At 51.1% G+C, this 13,065-nt stretch overlaps 5 protein-coding genes across 5 annotated transcripts; 1 reads left to right on the forward strand and 4 right to left on the reverse strand.

The window, feature by feature from the left end:
* Positions 1–554: 554 nt before the first annotated feature.
* On the forward strand, positions 555–7,071 carry P174DRAFT_416450 (putative SNF2 family helicase; the record flags this gene model as incomplete). Its single annotated transcript, XM_024824500.1, has 5 exons — positions 555–753; positions 807–951; positions 1,007–1,747; positions 1,804–6,708; positions 6,768–7,071. 5 exons carry the CDS (start codon positions 555–557, stop codon positions 7,069–7,071), a joined length of 6,294 nt encoding a protein of 2,097 aa, XP_024687326.1.
* A 412-nt stretch (positions 7,072–7,483) lies between these two features.
* Positions 7,484–8,787, reverse strand: P174DRAFT_437150 (complex I 24 kDa subunit family protein). Its single transcript, XM_024826210.1, has 3 exons — positions 8,597–8,787; positions 8,207–8,497; positions 7,484–8,129 (listed from the first exon to the last, which is right to left on the reverse strand). Exons 1-3 carry the CDS (start codon positions 8,717–8,719, stop codon positions 7,737–7,739), a joined length of 807 nt encoding a protein of 268 aa, XP_024687327.1. The 5' UTR covers positions 8,720–8,787; the 3' UTR covers positions 7,484–7,736.
* A 140-nt stretch (positions 8,788–8,927) lies between these two features.
* Positions 8,928–9,836, reverse strand: P174DRAFT_26541 (uncharacterized protein). Its single transcript, XM_024821503.1, has one exon. It carries the CDS (start codon positions 9,658–9,660, stop codon positions 9,136–9,138), a length of 525 nt encoding a protein of 174 aa, XP_024687328.1. The 5' UTR covers positions 9,661–9,836; the 3' UTR covers positions 8,928–9,135.
* aah1 (adenosine deaminase) lies at positions 9,810–11,215 on the reverse strand. Its single transcript, XM_024821504.1, has 2 exons — positions 9,887–11,215; positions 9,810–9,834 (listed from the first exon to the last, which is right to left on the reverse strand). The coding sequence occupies exon 1, from the start codon at positions 11,074–11,076 to the stop codon at positions 10,012–10,014; it is 1,065 nt and encodes a 354-aa protein (XP_024687329.1). The 5' UTR covers positions 11,077–11,215; the 3' UTR covers positions 9,810–9,834; positions 9,887–10,011.
* Positions 11,216–11,437: 222 nt separating this feature from the next.
* On the reverse strand, positions 11,438–13,003 carry P174DRAFT_416454 (L-threonylcarbamoyladenylate synthase; the record flags this gene model as incomplete). The annotated part of the gene is made up of 3 exons (XM_024824501.1): positions 11,438–11,518; positions 11,572–11,652; positions 11,717–13,003. The coding sequence occupies 3 exons, from the start codon at positions 13,001–13,003 to the stop codon at positions 11,438–11,440; spliced, it is 1,449 nt and encodes a 482-aa protein (XP_024687330.1).
* Between the last annotated feature and the right edge of the window lie 62 nt (positions 13,004–13,065).

A 13,065-nucleotide genomic window follows, 5' to 3' on the forward strand; every position in this document is an offset into this window, starting at 1 on the left:
GTTACTGGGAGGAGGGTATCTAGTAGTGTCTTTCCGAAGTTTGTAGTACAATAATACATTCTCCATCACGTATATCACCCATTGAGCAGAGTAACAGTGCACACGATGCCAGGTGGATAGTGTTGTCGTTACATACAGAACCTGTAGAAGATGGCGGGTCGTCCAGTTGACATAGCGACAGACGTTCATCCCAGCGCATCATTCACTCTACCATTCACTACCCTTTCACCCTCTGATCCCACACACGTAAACAAACTGCACCATCCCCTCTTCTTTTTCTCCTTTTCCCTCATTCCTCTCACCGCCTCACTTTCTATCCCCAACACCCATTGAACCCACGTGACATACACGTGCCCTATCAATCTTGTCTACTATCCCCAATCATACTCATACCCAAAGTTTCTTTAAAGGAAAAATACCCTTCAGAAACACGTTAATTGCTTTGAAGAAGGCATGCCTCGTCCTCCCAGACAGGCGGGCCCGGCCCCGCGCCTCCAGAGGGACTTGATCCCGACATCCCTGAGGTAGTGAGGTCGCAGCCATATTCAGGACCAATGTCAGCAAAGACTCGACTTGCTTCTCACCTTCCTCCTTTGTATAAGCTGGAAGACATCTACAAGCACATGACGAAGAGAGCGCTGGAGCTGAACTTCGACGACGTCTTGTCTCACTTGGGCTCGAAGCCTTTGCGTGTTGTCACCATGTGCTCGGGAACTGAGAGTCCTCTGCTTGCTTTGGAAATGGTGCAGAACGGTGAGCGATACCCTTTCCAGCTTCTTAATATTGCAAACTGACATTCGACACAGTCCTCAGGAAAAATTTTAGAAAGGACTTCGAGATTCGTCATCTGTTTAGCGCTGAGATTGTGCCCTTCAAACAGGCATACATTGAGCGTAATTTCCATCCCCGTTTTCTCTTCCGAGACGTAAAACAGCTGAAGGACAGGTTCGCGTAAGTAGATGCTTTTTCTGGCAAGCTAGGCTGATTGTGCTGATCACCCTTTTAGACAAACGGCGTATGGTTCTCTCGAGAAAATTCCCAAGAACCCTGATTTGGTGATCGCGGGATTTTCATGCGTCGACTTCTCTGGCTTGAACAATAAGAGAAAGACCCTTGATGAACAGGGCGAGTCTGGAGGCACCTTCTGGGGTATCATTCGCTATGCCGTAGCCTACCGTCCGCGGATTGTCGTACTGGAGAATGTCAAAACTGCGCCGTGGGAAAAGATTGCAGAACATTGGAATGAGATAAATTATGTCGCTGTTCACAATAGCGTCGATACCAAGGCATATTATCTACCACAGACCCGAGAACGGGGATACATGCTCTGTATCGACCGGAACCTCTTGGGCAAGCACGGTCTATCTGAACAGAGTGTGATGGATTGGCCAAAGATTTTCGACGCTTTCAAACGTCCTGCAAGCTCCCCAGCAGGTATGTTCCTATTGGACGCGGACGATCCAAGGCTCGAACAAATCGAGAAAGATATGTCAATTCGGATCACGTCCACGACAGTAAGAGCCACCATCGACTGGACAAAGTACCAAGCTCGTCATCAGAACTACCGTTTGACCCAGGAACTTGGGTTTGAAAGGCCCATAAGCAAGTCTCAAGATAGCGGCGCATGCCAGATGCTGGACTTTGCCTGGCAGATGTGGTTTAGGTACTTGCCCGAACGGATCTGGGATACCATTGATGTCAACTTCTTGCGGAAGCTGGTTGAGGGATATGATATGAACTTCAAAGAGTAAGGTGGTCGCTCCTCTTGAGGAAATAAGCAAAAACGGCTAATATATGTCGCAGGAGATGCATTGAGCTCTCCCAAGGCGTTGAACGAGAGGTCGATAGTCGCGCGTTTGGCATTGTCGGCTGCATCACACCCTCAGGTATCCCATATATCACCACAAGAGGCGGGCCCCTGTGTGGGCTTGAAGCCCTGGCGCTGCAAGGTCTGCCATTGGACAGACTTTTGCTCACCAGAGAATCACCGCGGGATCTGCAGGATCTCGCCGGGAATGCCATGAGCTCAACTGTCGTAGGTGCCGCAGTACTCTCCGCCCTTATCGTGGGACATAAAGTGCTGCCGCCAGGAGAGCAGTCATCTACTCCCAATAATCGTGTTCCCACGTACAAGAGAATCGGCCTCCGTGAAAATCTCCTTATGATGCCGCGGGTCTCGCAGCTCAGCCAACTCGGCCCAGTCAACATCTCGGATCTTCAAAGGCAAGCCGCAAGCAGCGCAAGGTACTGCTTATGCGAAAGGCAGTCTGGTGTAAAGCAAGGTATCTTGAAGTGCACCTTGTGCGCACATACTGCCTGCTCTGACTGCGCCGGTAATCCATCTCATGCATACGAGCGGTGGTCCGGTTTGATTCGCAGTCAGCCGTCTGATTTCATCAGAAGGTTCAAAAGCATACTGCCCGCTAGATTGATCATGTCTGGATTGGATCGTGAAAGCTATCGTTCTTTCGATAGAAGTCTACCTGGAAACCCAGATCATGTTTGGGAGAAATACTTGGATGCCGTTACCAGAACTGTTGGAGATGAGCTCCGTTTCTTGGATGTACGACGCAGTAGGGTTTGGACTGCTGTCTATGAAGGAAAGTGCTCCATTTTGAAACTCATCATCAGTGGCTCCACATTCGAGTGGTTGCTTTTTGCGAAGCCGCTCGATTCGGAGCCTGCCCTATCCCTTCACCGTGAGATCCTATCGAAGCCCATCGCACGTATGATGCTGGATCCAGTCACCCGCAAAAGCGTCTGGGAGGTGTGCGCCCCGCTGAGTTCAAAGATTACATTGACTATCTCCGGCGCTGGCAGTCAGGTCCCGACTTACGAGGCACGTTGCGGTCTGCAAAAGAGGGAGTTTGTTAATGCCAGCCGTTGGAATCGTCTGGAGGTTCAAGGCTCCAGCTACGATTGTCAGCACCTCGAAGTCAACATCCGTGGAACCTATCAACTTCTGCCTGACTGCGGCACTGCACATGGATGCCTGCACAAGAAAGAGGCTACCGATGCAGACCCTGAAGTATATTTGTTCCTTGACCCCACAAAGCTGGGAGAGCCAAAGAACGACTCTTTTGTATTCGCGTTGGGGCATCAGCGTAGTCCCGGCTATGAGTCCCGTGTCACGATTGCCGAATTATCACACAAATGGCGCTCTTCCAGAGCAAGCGATGCTCAAAGAAATGTCAATGCGTATTATCGCAAATGGGTCCAGGTTCAGACCATGAGGTTGCATGTACACCCCTCAGATTCCACTATCACTTGTTGGGGCCTGCGGCCAGGGACAACTGTGTTCATGGCAAATGCTGGCTGCCACGACGCAAACATCCCCCTGCTATCCCTCTCCGCGTCAGCTGATGCCATTGACTCTCTATGGCGTAAAGGGCCATGGCAAGTAACCAATCCAACAGAATCGACATCTCTGCTGCGAGATTTTGCTTGGCTGATTCAGAAGTCTTCGGAGTTGTCTGGCTTTCAGGACTGGAACTCAATTACCACATATGTTTCACTGGGCGAAGAAACCGGCTCCATCTGCTCTGTGTGTACTCCTCCAAAGCCGAGAATACTGTGGGGTCGGGATATAAAAGGTTCAATCAAAGCATATGAGGATCCAAGGGACGCAGCTCTGTATGAGCGTCAGGTAAAAGCGCAGCCATCGCCGTTCTTGATCTTTCGCCGTGTCGATGAAGATAACGTTGGCCACTTCCTTGTCACCCTGAACGTGCAAACGCTGTTGCATAAAGCCCATGCAAGGCTGGGCAGCTCCGGATCAAGCAGTCCCTCGTTTTACTGGCGTCTCGTCCCAAACGCGTATGATGAACGAAGAGCCCCGTTCCCTAAATTCAATTTGCTGAGCAACAGAAACGATCCGCCTCACAGTCAACCGCCAAATTTTCGGAAAGCGCTGAGACCAGAACAATTGCGGTCATTGACATGGATGTTAGGACAAGAAAAGGATGACATTGCGCCCTTCGTCGAGGAAGAGGTTGAAGAGGCAATCCTTCCATCCATGATGTGGCGTGCAGAGGGCAAGGTCATAGTCCAGAGGACCGTCTGCGGAGGTGTCTTAGCGGACGATGTAGGATACGGCAAGACAGCGATCACACTGGGGCTCATTGACGTGCAGCATAGCAGGGGACACGATACTATACCAAAGCCCACGGCGGGCTTCATTCCCACTAAAGCGACTCTCATTCTCGTGCCCCAAATCGTGCTTCGGCAATGGCAGTTGGAAATCACAAAATTCGTTGACAAAAAGTACGAGGTCCTGGTGTTGCCTTCTGGAACGGAATTTTCGAAAAAGATGATCAGCGATATTCTTCGTGCGGATATTATTTTGGTGCCTTGGTCTGTTCTTAACCACCAGTCATACTATGAGAGAATGCAAAGATTCACGGGCATGCCACGAGTTCCCGAAAACGCAGGCCGGAACTTCGATGCTTGGTTTGCTGAGGCACAGAAATCCCTCAGAGAACAGGTCCAAATTCTGATGGATCAAGGACCCCGTGAATTCCTGGAATCTCTGCGCAAGAAACGTCAAACGGTCAAGGCCACTCATGGAAACCGCACCTACACCCCGTCAAAGCGGCTTAGAGGCAAGCAGTATGCGGCAGCACATGAGACGGATCATACCAAGCCTGAGCATGGCATGCAGTACGCAGACTTGTCTAGCGCAGAGGAGTCGGATGGGAATGCCGACGCAGATCCTGAGTCTGTGCGGGCCAGTGTAGAGCATTTCATTGAGCTCCAGTCCGAAGCCGCAAGAGGGGACGCCACGCATACGCCTGATGAGTCCTACTCCGAGGACGATACTGCATACGAAGAGTCTTCGACGGAGAGCAATGCTCAAACGAACGCAGGACCCAGCAAGGTCGGCACGAGTCGAAAGAGAAAGCGTGACCAGTCAAGCACTGAAAAGGCAAAAAAGACGTGGGACGACCGGAAAGAATTCAACATCATCAGAAATAAAAGGAACCAACAGTGGTACACGGTCAAGACTCCTCTCTTGCACGCATTCCTTTTCCACCGTATCATCATCGATGAATTCACTTATGCCGGCAGTGAGCGACTCGCACCCCTTCTGGCCCTGCGAGCTCGTTCAAAGTGGGTGCTCTCAGGTACACCACCGTTGAACGACTTTGCCGATGTGAAAACCATCGCACCCTTCTTGGGGATCCATTTGGGAGTTGATGACGAGAATAGTTCGTCCCAGAACCATCGTCTGAAAGTTCTGCGCAAAAACCGCTCAGACGCAGAAATTTTTCAGTCATGGCGAGATCCTCACAGCGAGGCATGGCATCGCAACCGCCATGAGGTTGCTCAAAGGTTTCTAAACCAGTTTGCACGTCGGAATATTGCAGATATTGATGAGATCCCTTGTTCGGAGCACCTTATTCTGATTGATCAGTCCCCAGCTGAGTGTGCAATCTACCTCGAGCTGTACAAGCAGCTAATGGCGCACAAGAAGCAGCTGCGTCGGAGCAGGCGCGGGCGATTCAAAAACGATCAGAATGAACGACTGGATGAAATCATCAGCAGCAGTACGTCACCGGAAGAAGCTCTGCTCAAGCGCTGTTGCTCATTGACACTGAAAGGGCGCTGGGAGGAGGGGAAACCAGAAGCAGTCACCTGCAGTTCTTTGATTGCAACTCGGGAGGAGCAACTGGCTAATCTTCGAGCCGAATTTTCGAGTAAGATGAAATTGGCCGCCTGGCTCTATTTCGGATGGGATCTGAAATATGAGGGATTTCACAAATTCGCCGAAGGCGTCCTCATGCATCAATTTGGTGACGAGGCAGTGACTACTGCAGCTTTTCTGCTTTTCAAGTCTGCTATGTGCGCATCGCATCCGGACGACTGGAAGCTTTTCTTCGCTGAAAAGGGATCCAGCTCGAAGAAAGCAGGCAGCCCGGAGGAAGCCGAATCCGGGACGACCGTCTCGCAGGGAGATACAGGGAGCGTTGGGAGCGACAAGATGACAGAAGTGGACAACCAACTGCAGGGTTCCCCCAAGAAAGCAAAACGAGTGGCCGGCAAGGGAGCACAGAAACGCCAGGCAAAGAAGACAAAGCGTGCTGAGGTTAAGAAAGATCAATGCAACGAACTCCCGATCAAGCCGACGAAACTCGATGACTTCGAGCTCTGCATGGGTGAAGTTACATCCATCTTGCGGAACATAATGTCCGAGTGGGTTCTGCGTGAAAGAGCTCTGAGGTTTCTCAGTACCGTGCGAATGCTGCAAACTAACAGGGAAACACCGGAGTGCCACTGCTGCAGAGAAGAAGTACAGTCGCGCAGGGACTTAGACGTCGTTGGATCCTGCGGTCATGCACTGTGTAAGGACTGCGCTGAGAAGACTGTTCGGTTTGAAGACTGCATAGTCGACAACTGTCGTGGCTCAGGTACAAAATTCAACATGATCAGCGCTGCCTCGCTTGGTGTCGAAGGAGACCGAATCACTCAGTATGGAGGAAGGAAGATGGACAAATTGGTCGAGATCGTCAAAGGAATTCCCAACCAGGAGCGAGCGATCCTTTTCATCCAGTTCCCTGAACTCATTGATGTTGCGTCCAAAGCATTCGATTTGGCAAAAATCACTCACACAGTGATAACAGCGCGCGACACCAAGAAGATTGAAGAATTTAAAAAGGGTAATGAAAAGGTCGTGATACTGAATCTGGGTAGCGAGACGGCTGCTGGATTGTAAGTAACCTTGCCCTGTTTCTTCCTTTCCCTTCTTTCTCATCTAATATTTTTCACAGAAACCTGCAGTGCACAAATCATGTCATCTTCCTCTCACCCATGCTCGCCGAGACGCAGTATGATTATGATTCCTCGATGACACAGGCAATTGGTCGTGCCCTTCGCTACGGTCAGACGAGACGCGTCCACGTCTACCATCTGCTCATGAAGAGAACAATTGACATCAACATTTTCCAGGAGCGACGTAGGAAGATCCTGGTCGAGCGAAATGGTCAGGCTGTTTTGGTAAACGCCGATGAATGCCTTGCTGAAGAAGCGTTAAGCTGCCAGGGACCTGCCTTGGTTGTGGATAACTGTTTGTGAGAACGACTCGTGGAGTTTGTGCCTGGTCTGCTTGATGACCCTTTTTTTTGTACGATTAAGCGTCACGTCAGCGATGAGGTAAATGTAGGATTACACAGTTCTCAAACTTCAATGTGATAATACGATTGTCCGTATTTCAAGGAAGAACCAACCCCTACTACACATGTCTAGTAGGGGTCGGTTGGTTAAGGTGGTAAGGTAGAGAGAAAGGAGAGAGGGTTTACTAGAGATATCCCTTCCACTCTGAGTATACACTGACCAATAAACATACCTACTAAGGTAACCTGGTCATACCGCAGTCCTCATCACTCCAGTAGGCTCAGCAGATCGATATTTGCTAGCGCATCCAGTTCTTACTGGATCCTCTTAAAATGGAGAGGTAATCAGGAATTTGGACGAACAGGACTAGAAACGGAGCTTCGTTGGGATGTTTTAGCAAACATCTATGGTAGATGATCTTCCATCATGCTGTCTACCGCCAAGCAAAGGAACTTCAGACTAACGTACTGTACATGGTAGATATCTAGGAATCATGCAGTGTCAAGACGCCTCACAATCTCTCTCATCATAGACGAGACTGCGAAGATTCCACTGGAAAGGAAAAGGAAACCAAGCTGCAACAGAAGACTTTGAATTGTTAAACCGAGTTATCATACTGAACATGATTAAGCCTGCTGATCCAAGGCACCGTCCTTCCGCATCATTGTCTCGGGGTCCCACACAGGATTTTGCAGGTTCGTGAGCCCGGCACTGTTCTCGCAGGTGTGTCTTCCGCTCAGAGGGCCTGGCGCGGGCACCTTGACTTCCTTGCCGCTCTCTGCAGCTGTGGCGGACTCCTTCAGGGCTGTGAGAAGGGTCTTGATCGACTCGGGCGTGAGATCTTCGTAGTAGTCGTCGTTGATCTGGACCATGGGGGCATTGACACAGGCGCCCAGGCACTCGACCTCGATGAAAGTAAAAAGGCCGTCTTCTGTTGTGTGTCCGGCAGTGATGCCCAGGTGCTCCTGGATAGCTTCGAGGATCTTGGTGCTACCGCAGCCACCGAGCTGGCAGGGTGTCTAATCAACCGGTTGCGTTAGCGCAGCCGTCCAAACCTACCAATTCCCTCGCGATAAAAAGACGGCGGTATTCATACCGTGGTGCAAAGCTGAACAAAGTATTTTCCAACCGGCTCACGGTTGTACATGGTGTAGAAAGTAGCGACTTCGTAAACGCGCATTGGGGGCATCTCAAGGATACGGGCGACTTCGTTCATGACGCTAATGCTGGTATAGCCGTGCTGGCGCTGGCCCAAGTCCAGGAGGGGCATAACGGCACCCTTCTTGTACTGGGGAGGGTAGCGTTTGAGGATCTCATCGACGAGTTTCATGTTCTGCTCGGAGAACTTGAAAGGGATAGAGGGGTTGTTGTTAGGCTTGTTGCGATGCTAGAACTCCGAACAGTACCAGTCAGCCACTGTCATTTATGCATTTCCAAGACGGCGAATATCCGAATATGCCGCAATAGCTGATAGCTTCATACGCACCACGGCAAGTGTATCGCTGTAACGTTGCGGGCCAGCCGAGAACGGTCTGCATTGGGACTTGGGAATCTGGTGGAACAATTGGCGGCCAACCCGCGGGATAGCGGGGAAGAACTTGGAAGCCATTGCTGGCGAAGGAGACGAGTAAAGAGGGGGATCGGAGGAGAGGAGGACGGATTGAGGCTGTTGCGATGATGGCCGGAGTTGCAGATGAATTCAATGGAGTCGACGAGGCGTTTTGCGGGTGCTGCGATCAGCCAATCAGCGCTAAGAGATTACTCCACTGAACGACTTGAGGATTGAACGCAACATCAACTGTGCAATCGACGAAATTGCTCTCGAGGATGGGATAGATATTATCATAGATATTATCGCTGGATAGTTTCAAAGCCTTGAGAAAACGCTCAAACATGACCTTCAGCATTAACTGCTCGTCAATGATGGATTCTCCACGCTGAATCAACTATAAACAGGTACAAACGCCATCATGAATCATGGCCAGCAAGCACAACAGGCTCCAGAAGCATAATCCCAACGAGAAATCAAACATTCTCCATCTTATAAACCTCATATGCCACCTCCTCATACGGATGCGCCTTCTTCAACGCCTCGACCGCCTGCAGCATGATCGACCGTCCCAGACACATAATCTCCACCTTCATTTCCTCAACAGTCTCCAACTGTCCAACCGCTCCAATGGCAGGATTCGCATCCCCAGAAGGCAGAAACTGTCCTTGCCCGGGCATCTGGAACGCGCACTTGCTGTACTTGCCTCCAGGGAAGGTACCGGCTCCAGTCGCAAAGATGGCCTCTTTGCACTGTTCGAGGTGCGAGTGTGGCACGAAGAAGATGAGCTTGTAGCGGTCGGGGATTGTCGTAGACATTGTTCTCTTATATAAACGAAATGGAAGTCTGGCTGCTGTTTTGGTTGTTGGGAGAGTGGTGGGATGATAAGCTGTAGAAAGCGGGGATCTTGAGACGTGCAGTAGAGGTTGAATCGAGCGGACAGACTGGAAGAGCGTCTTGCTGGCTGCTTGTCTGGCCAAATCGGCTGCTTTCAAGCTCATCTGCTACTGTTATGAGCAGTTATGTAGCGAGAGTTGTAGGTGATTGCTGCTGATGATATTGTCCCAGTCACTTATACTTAGCGGCATTGTTGTTCGCTAGTAGGAGTCGATGACATCAGGTGACAGCCAGAGGGCCTGGTTAATCAACATCGAACGGACGTCCCATTGAATAGACTCATTATTCTGATTAGCTTAAGCTTTCTCAGGTACAGCATGGAAACCTCACCTTTCAGTGTATCAATTGAAAATAAACGGGTCAAAATTCATCTATATGCTCCCCGCCCCATATATACATCTGTACACTCAAGCATCTCAACATCAACAAGTCATAGGTCATCTCCTCATAAAGTATCAAGAAGCGACAGTATGCTTCTGTACATGATCATCAATGCGCTTGAGTAGCTCGGCTTTCCTCGCTTCGTCGATCCAGCTCTCATTGACACTATTCTCAGCAATTACCCTCCACTCCGGGATGGAAAGCTGAAACGCCTCCTGAACAGCGCAGTAGTTATCGAGAATATAGCCTCCAAAGTAAGCCGGATCATCACTATTGATCGAGAACTTGACACCGGCGTCCAGGAACTTCCGAATGGGCACTTGTTCCACCGACTGAACGCACCGAAGTCGCACATTCGACAACGGACAGACGGTCAACATAATTCCTTCGCGAGCCACCCTCTCCATCAGCTCCGGATCCTCGACCAGCCGAATCCCATGGTCAATACGTTGTGCCCCAAGCTCCAACGCTGTACTGATATACGTCGGATCTCCCTCCTCGCCCGCATGCGCCGTTAAGCGGATACCCATATCCGACGCGGAAGCGTAAATCTCACGGAACATGTCCTTCGGCGGCCCAACCTCGGACGATGACCAGCCGAGACCATGCACAACCCCACTCTCGAAGTGGTTGCTGGCAAGCGCCAGCTCATACAGCTTGGTCGCGGAGTCGACCGGCAAATGACGCACAAAGCACAGAATCAACCGGGTCGAGAGACCTAGTTCCCTTTCTGCTCGCTTGCACCCGGCCGTGAAGCCGGAGACAACGGTCTCATAGTCGATGCCGCGGGCCTGATGGACCTGTGGGTCGAAGAAGACCTCGGCGTGGTGGACGCCGTCCGCGTGTGCTTTCTGAAAATACGCCCAGGCGAGGTCCTCGAAGTCGGACTCGTGGTGCAGCACGGACATGCCATGGAAGTAGAAGTCGAGGAAGTCGTTTAGCGAAGTGAACTCACCGTAGCGGGCTCTGAGTGCTTCGACTGAGGCGTAGGCTGAGTGGGTTGCTGGGTTTGGTAGTTGTATGTTGTTTCTCTCTGCTAGCTGGAAAATCAATTCAGGTGTGACGCAGCCTTCCAGGTGCACATGATGCTCGCACTTGGGCAGACCATGCAGGAAATCGTGCAGTGGTGATTGACACATTGTCGATGCTGGATATCTGGAGTAAGGAAAGCGGGAACCACGCGTCAAGGAGAGAAACTCGGACAGCTCAAAAGAGAGATAAAACCTGGGGTGGTCATTCCTCCAAGTCAATTTATGAATACTCAGTAACAACGGGTCGTGGGTCAAATCTGGTAAAATGATTGATGGGCAGCCGTGGGACTTTCCGAGCAATCGAAGCGGCTGTATTGACTCATTGAGAACGATCGTTATCCGTCGATCTGCAAGAGACGTGACTGATAAGAGATTACTCTGTGAGTATTAAAGTTCTATCAAGCAACGTGCAGCCAGACAAGTGGAGCTAGACATTTCTTCGCTAGGAATCTCAAGCGGTTGTTCACTATCACGAGTCTCGGAGGTTGCCGACAGCGGAGGAAGCGTCGGAGTAGGCCTTGATCTTTCCATGGATCTGAAAGGCAAGAAGCTACAAATCATCTGCCAGAAGGTAAAAGTCGATCAACATCTACTTGTATATACATCCTCGCTCCTTAGCTCTGCTGAATCATGCAAATTCATAAATCCATTATATGTCATCCAGTCAAACTCCAGATTCATGTCCTGAAGAGAGTAAAATCCGAAACCAGGTACCATAGTCTATTTCCAATTATTATAATTTAAGCACAGTCCCAGCAGCCTTCCTGAGCCGGTTCATCACGGCAGCCGCAAGGTCGCCCTGAGAATCTGAAACACCCTCCACGTAGATGACATCCACCTCCATTTCATCCATGGCTCGCAAGGCCGAGAAAAGTCCCCGCGCGATAGACTCGATGTTGTCTCCCAGGTGGCAGTCAAAGGCCTCCTTGGTGATCTCGCAATTGTTAATCCTGTCCTTCACAGGTATAGAGAAGCACACCAGGTCATCCACCAGGGACGGGATAGGTTTCAGCGTCTTCTGGATGTCCTCCTCTGATGCTAGACCCAAGCCTCGCCTCCATTGCCGGGTTCGTACGACACCAATGATATGTGCCTTAATCGCAGTATCTTCCAAGTCCTTGTACACGTACTTCGCGATCGCCTCCTCGCTGGACCCAGCACAGAATAGTACTACACGCGCCTTGGGCGAGTAGTGCCGGTATTTCATGCCAGGAGCCCGAGGGACCTCCTTGACGTCAAGAGTGCCGTCATGATAAGCGTTCTGCACATTCTCCCATCCAGGAACCGTCCTTAGTTCCTCAATCCCGACCCCGCCTGGCCTCAGTATGGCCGGAGGGTTGCTCAGCCCGTCGACAACCGTACTCTCCACTCCTACCCCACAGGGGCCACCATCGAGTATAAGATCGATCCGTCCCTCAAGGTCGTGATAAACGTGCTCAGCCGCAGTAGGAGAGGGTTTCGTAGACGCATTAGCCGAGGGAGCCGCGAGCGGCCGGTCCGCAACATGGATTAATAGGCGCGCCAGCGGCGACGCAGGCATTCGTACACCAAAAGTGGTCAAATTCGCGGTGACTTCGCCAGCGAGCAGCGACCCGGACGGGTTATGGAGGAGTATTGTGAGCGGGCCGGGCCAGAAGCGTTCGATCAAAGGCTGGTAGATGGCAGGGATAGGATTTCTCGCGGTTCTCGTTGTGCGCGTGGGACTCGACGACGCCGGGTTGAGAAGTCGTTCTAGCATCTCAATGGAATCGATATGGACGATCAATGGGTTGTCTGAGGGCCGCTGTTTAGCCTTGTAAATCCCCTGCACTGCAGCACTCCGTGTCGCATCAGCTCCCAAGCCATAGACCGTCTCTGTAGGAAACGCAACAGGTATATCGCTTGTTCGGAGGAGATGAGCAGCCTCTTCAATCGCCGAGGACTCGGGCGTCTTCTGGCTGCGTTCGCTTGCCCACCATTCTGCGAGTGATCGGGTCCCTGAATCTTCTTTGTTCAGTCGTCGGACAGACAGAATTCGAGTCTCTCGTGGCGTCATGATTGCGGTAGTCGTGCTGAAGAAATGGGCCAAGCTGCGCCGACAGCCGCCTGCGACAAGGC

The sequence above is a fragment of the Aspergillus novofumigatus genome, assembly GCF_002847465.1.
Source record: "Aspergillus novofumigatus IBT 16806 chromosome Unknown P174scaffold_1, whole genome shotgun sequence".
Taxonomy (NCBI): Eukaryota; Fungi; Ascomycota; class Eurotiomycetes; order Eurotiales; family Aspergillaceae; genus Aspergillus; species Aspergillus novofumigatus.

Excerpts from the sequence above, each read along its gene's own strand:
- aah1 (XM_024821504.1), bottom strand. The coding sequence starts at position 11,076 with ATGTGTCAATCACCACTGCACGATTTCCTGCATGGTCTGCCCAAGTGC.
- P174DRAFT_26541 (XM_024821503.1), bottom strand. The coding sequence starts at position 9,660 with ATGAGCTTGAAAGCAGCCGATTTGGCCAGACAAGCAGCCAGCAAGACG.
- P174DRAFT_437150 (XM_024826210.1), bottom strand. The coding sequence starts at position 8,719 with ATGGCTTCCAAGTTCTTCCCCGCTATCCCGCGGGTTGGCCGCCAATTG. Across the intron at positions 8,498-8,596 it reads ACAGCGATACACTTGCCGTG|CATCGCAACAAGCCTAACAA; the intron begins GTGCGTATGAAG and ends TCGGAGTTCTAG. Across the intron at positions 8,130-8,206 it reads TTGTTCAGCTTTGCACCACG|ACACCCTGCCAGCTCGGTGG; the intron begins GTATGAATACCG and ends CCGGTTGATTAG.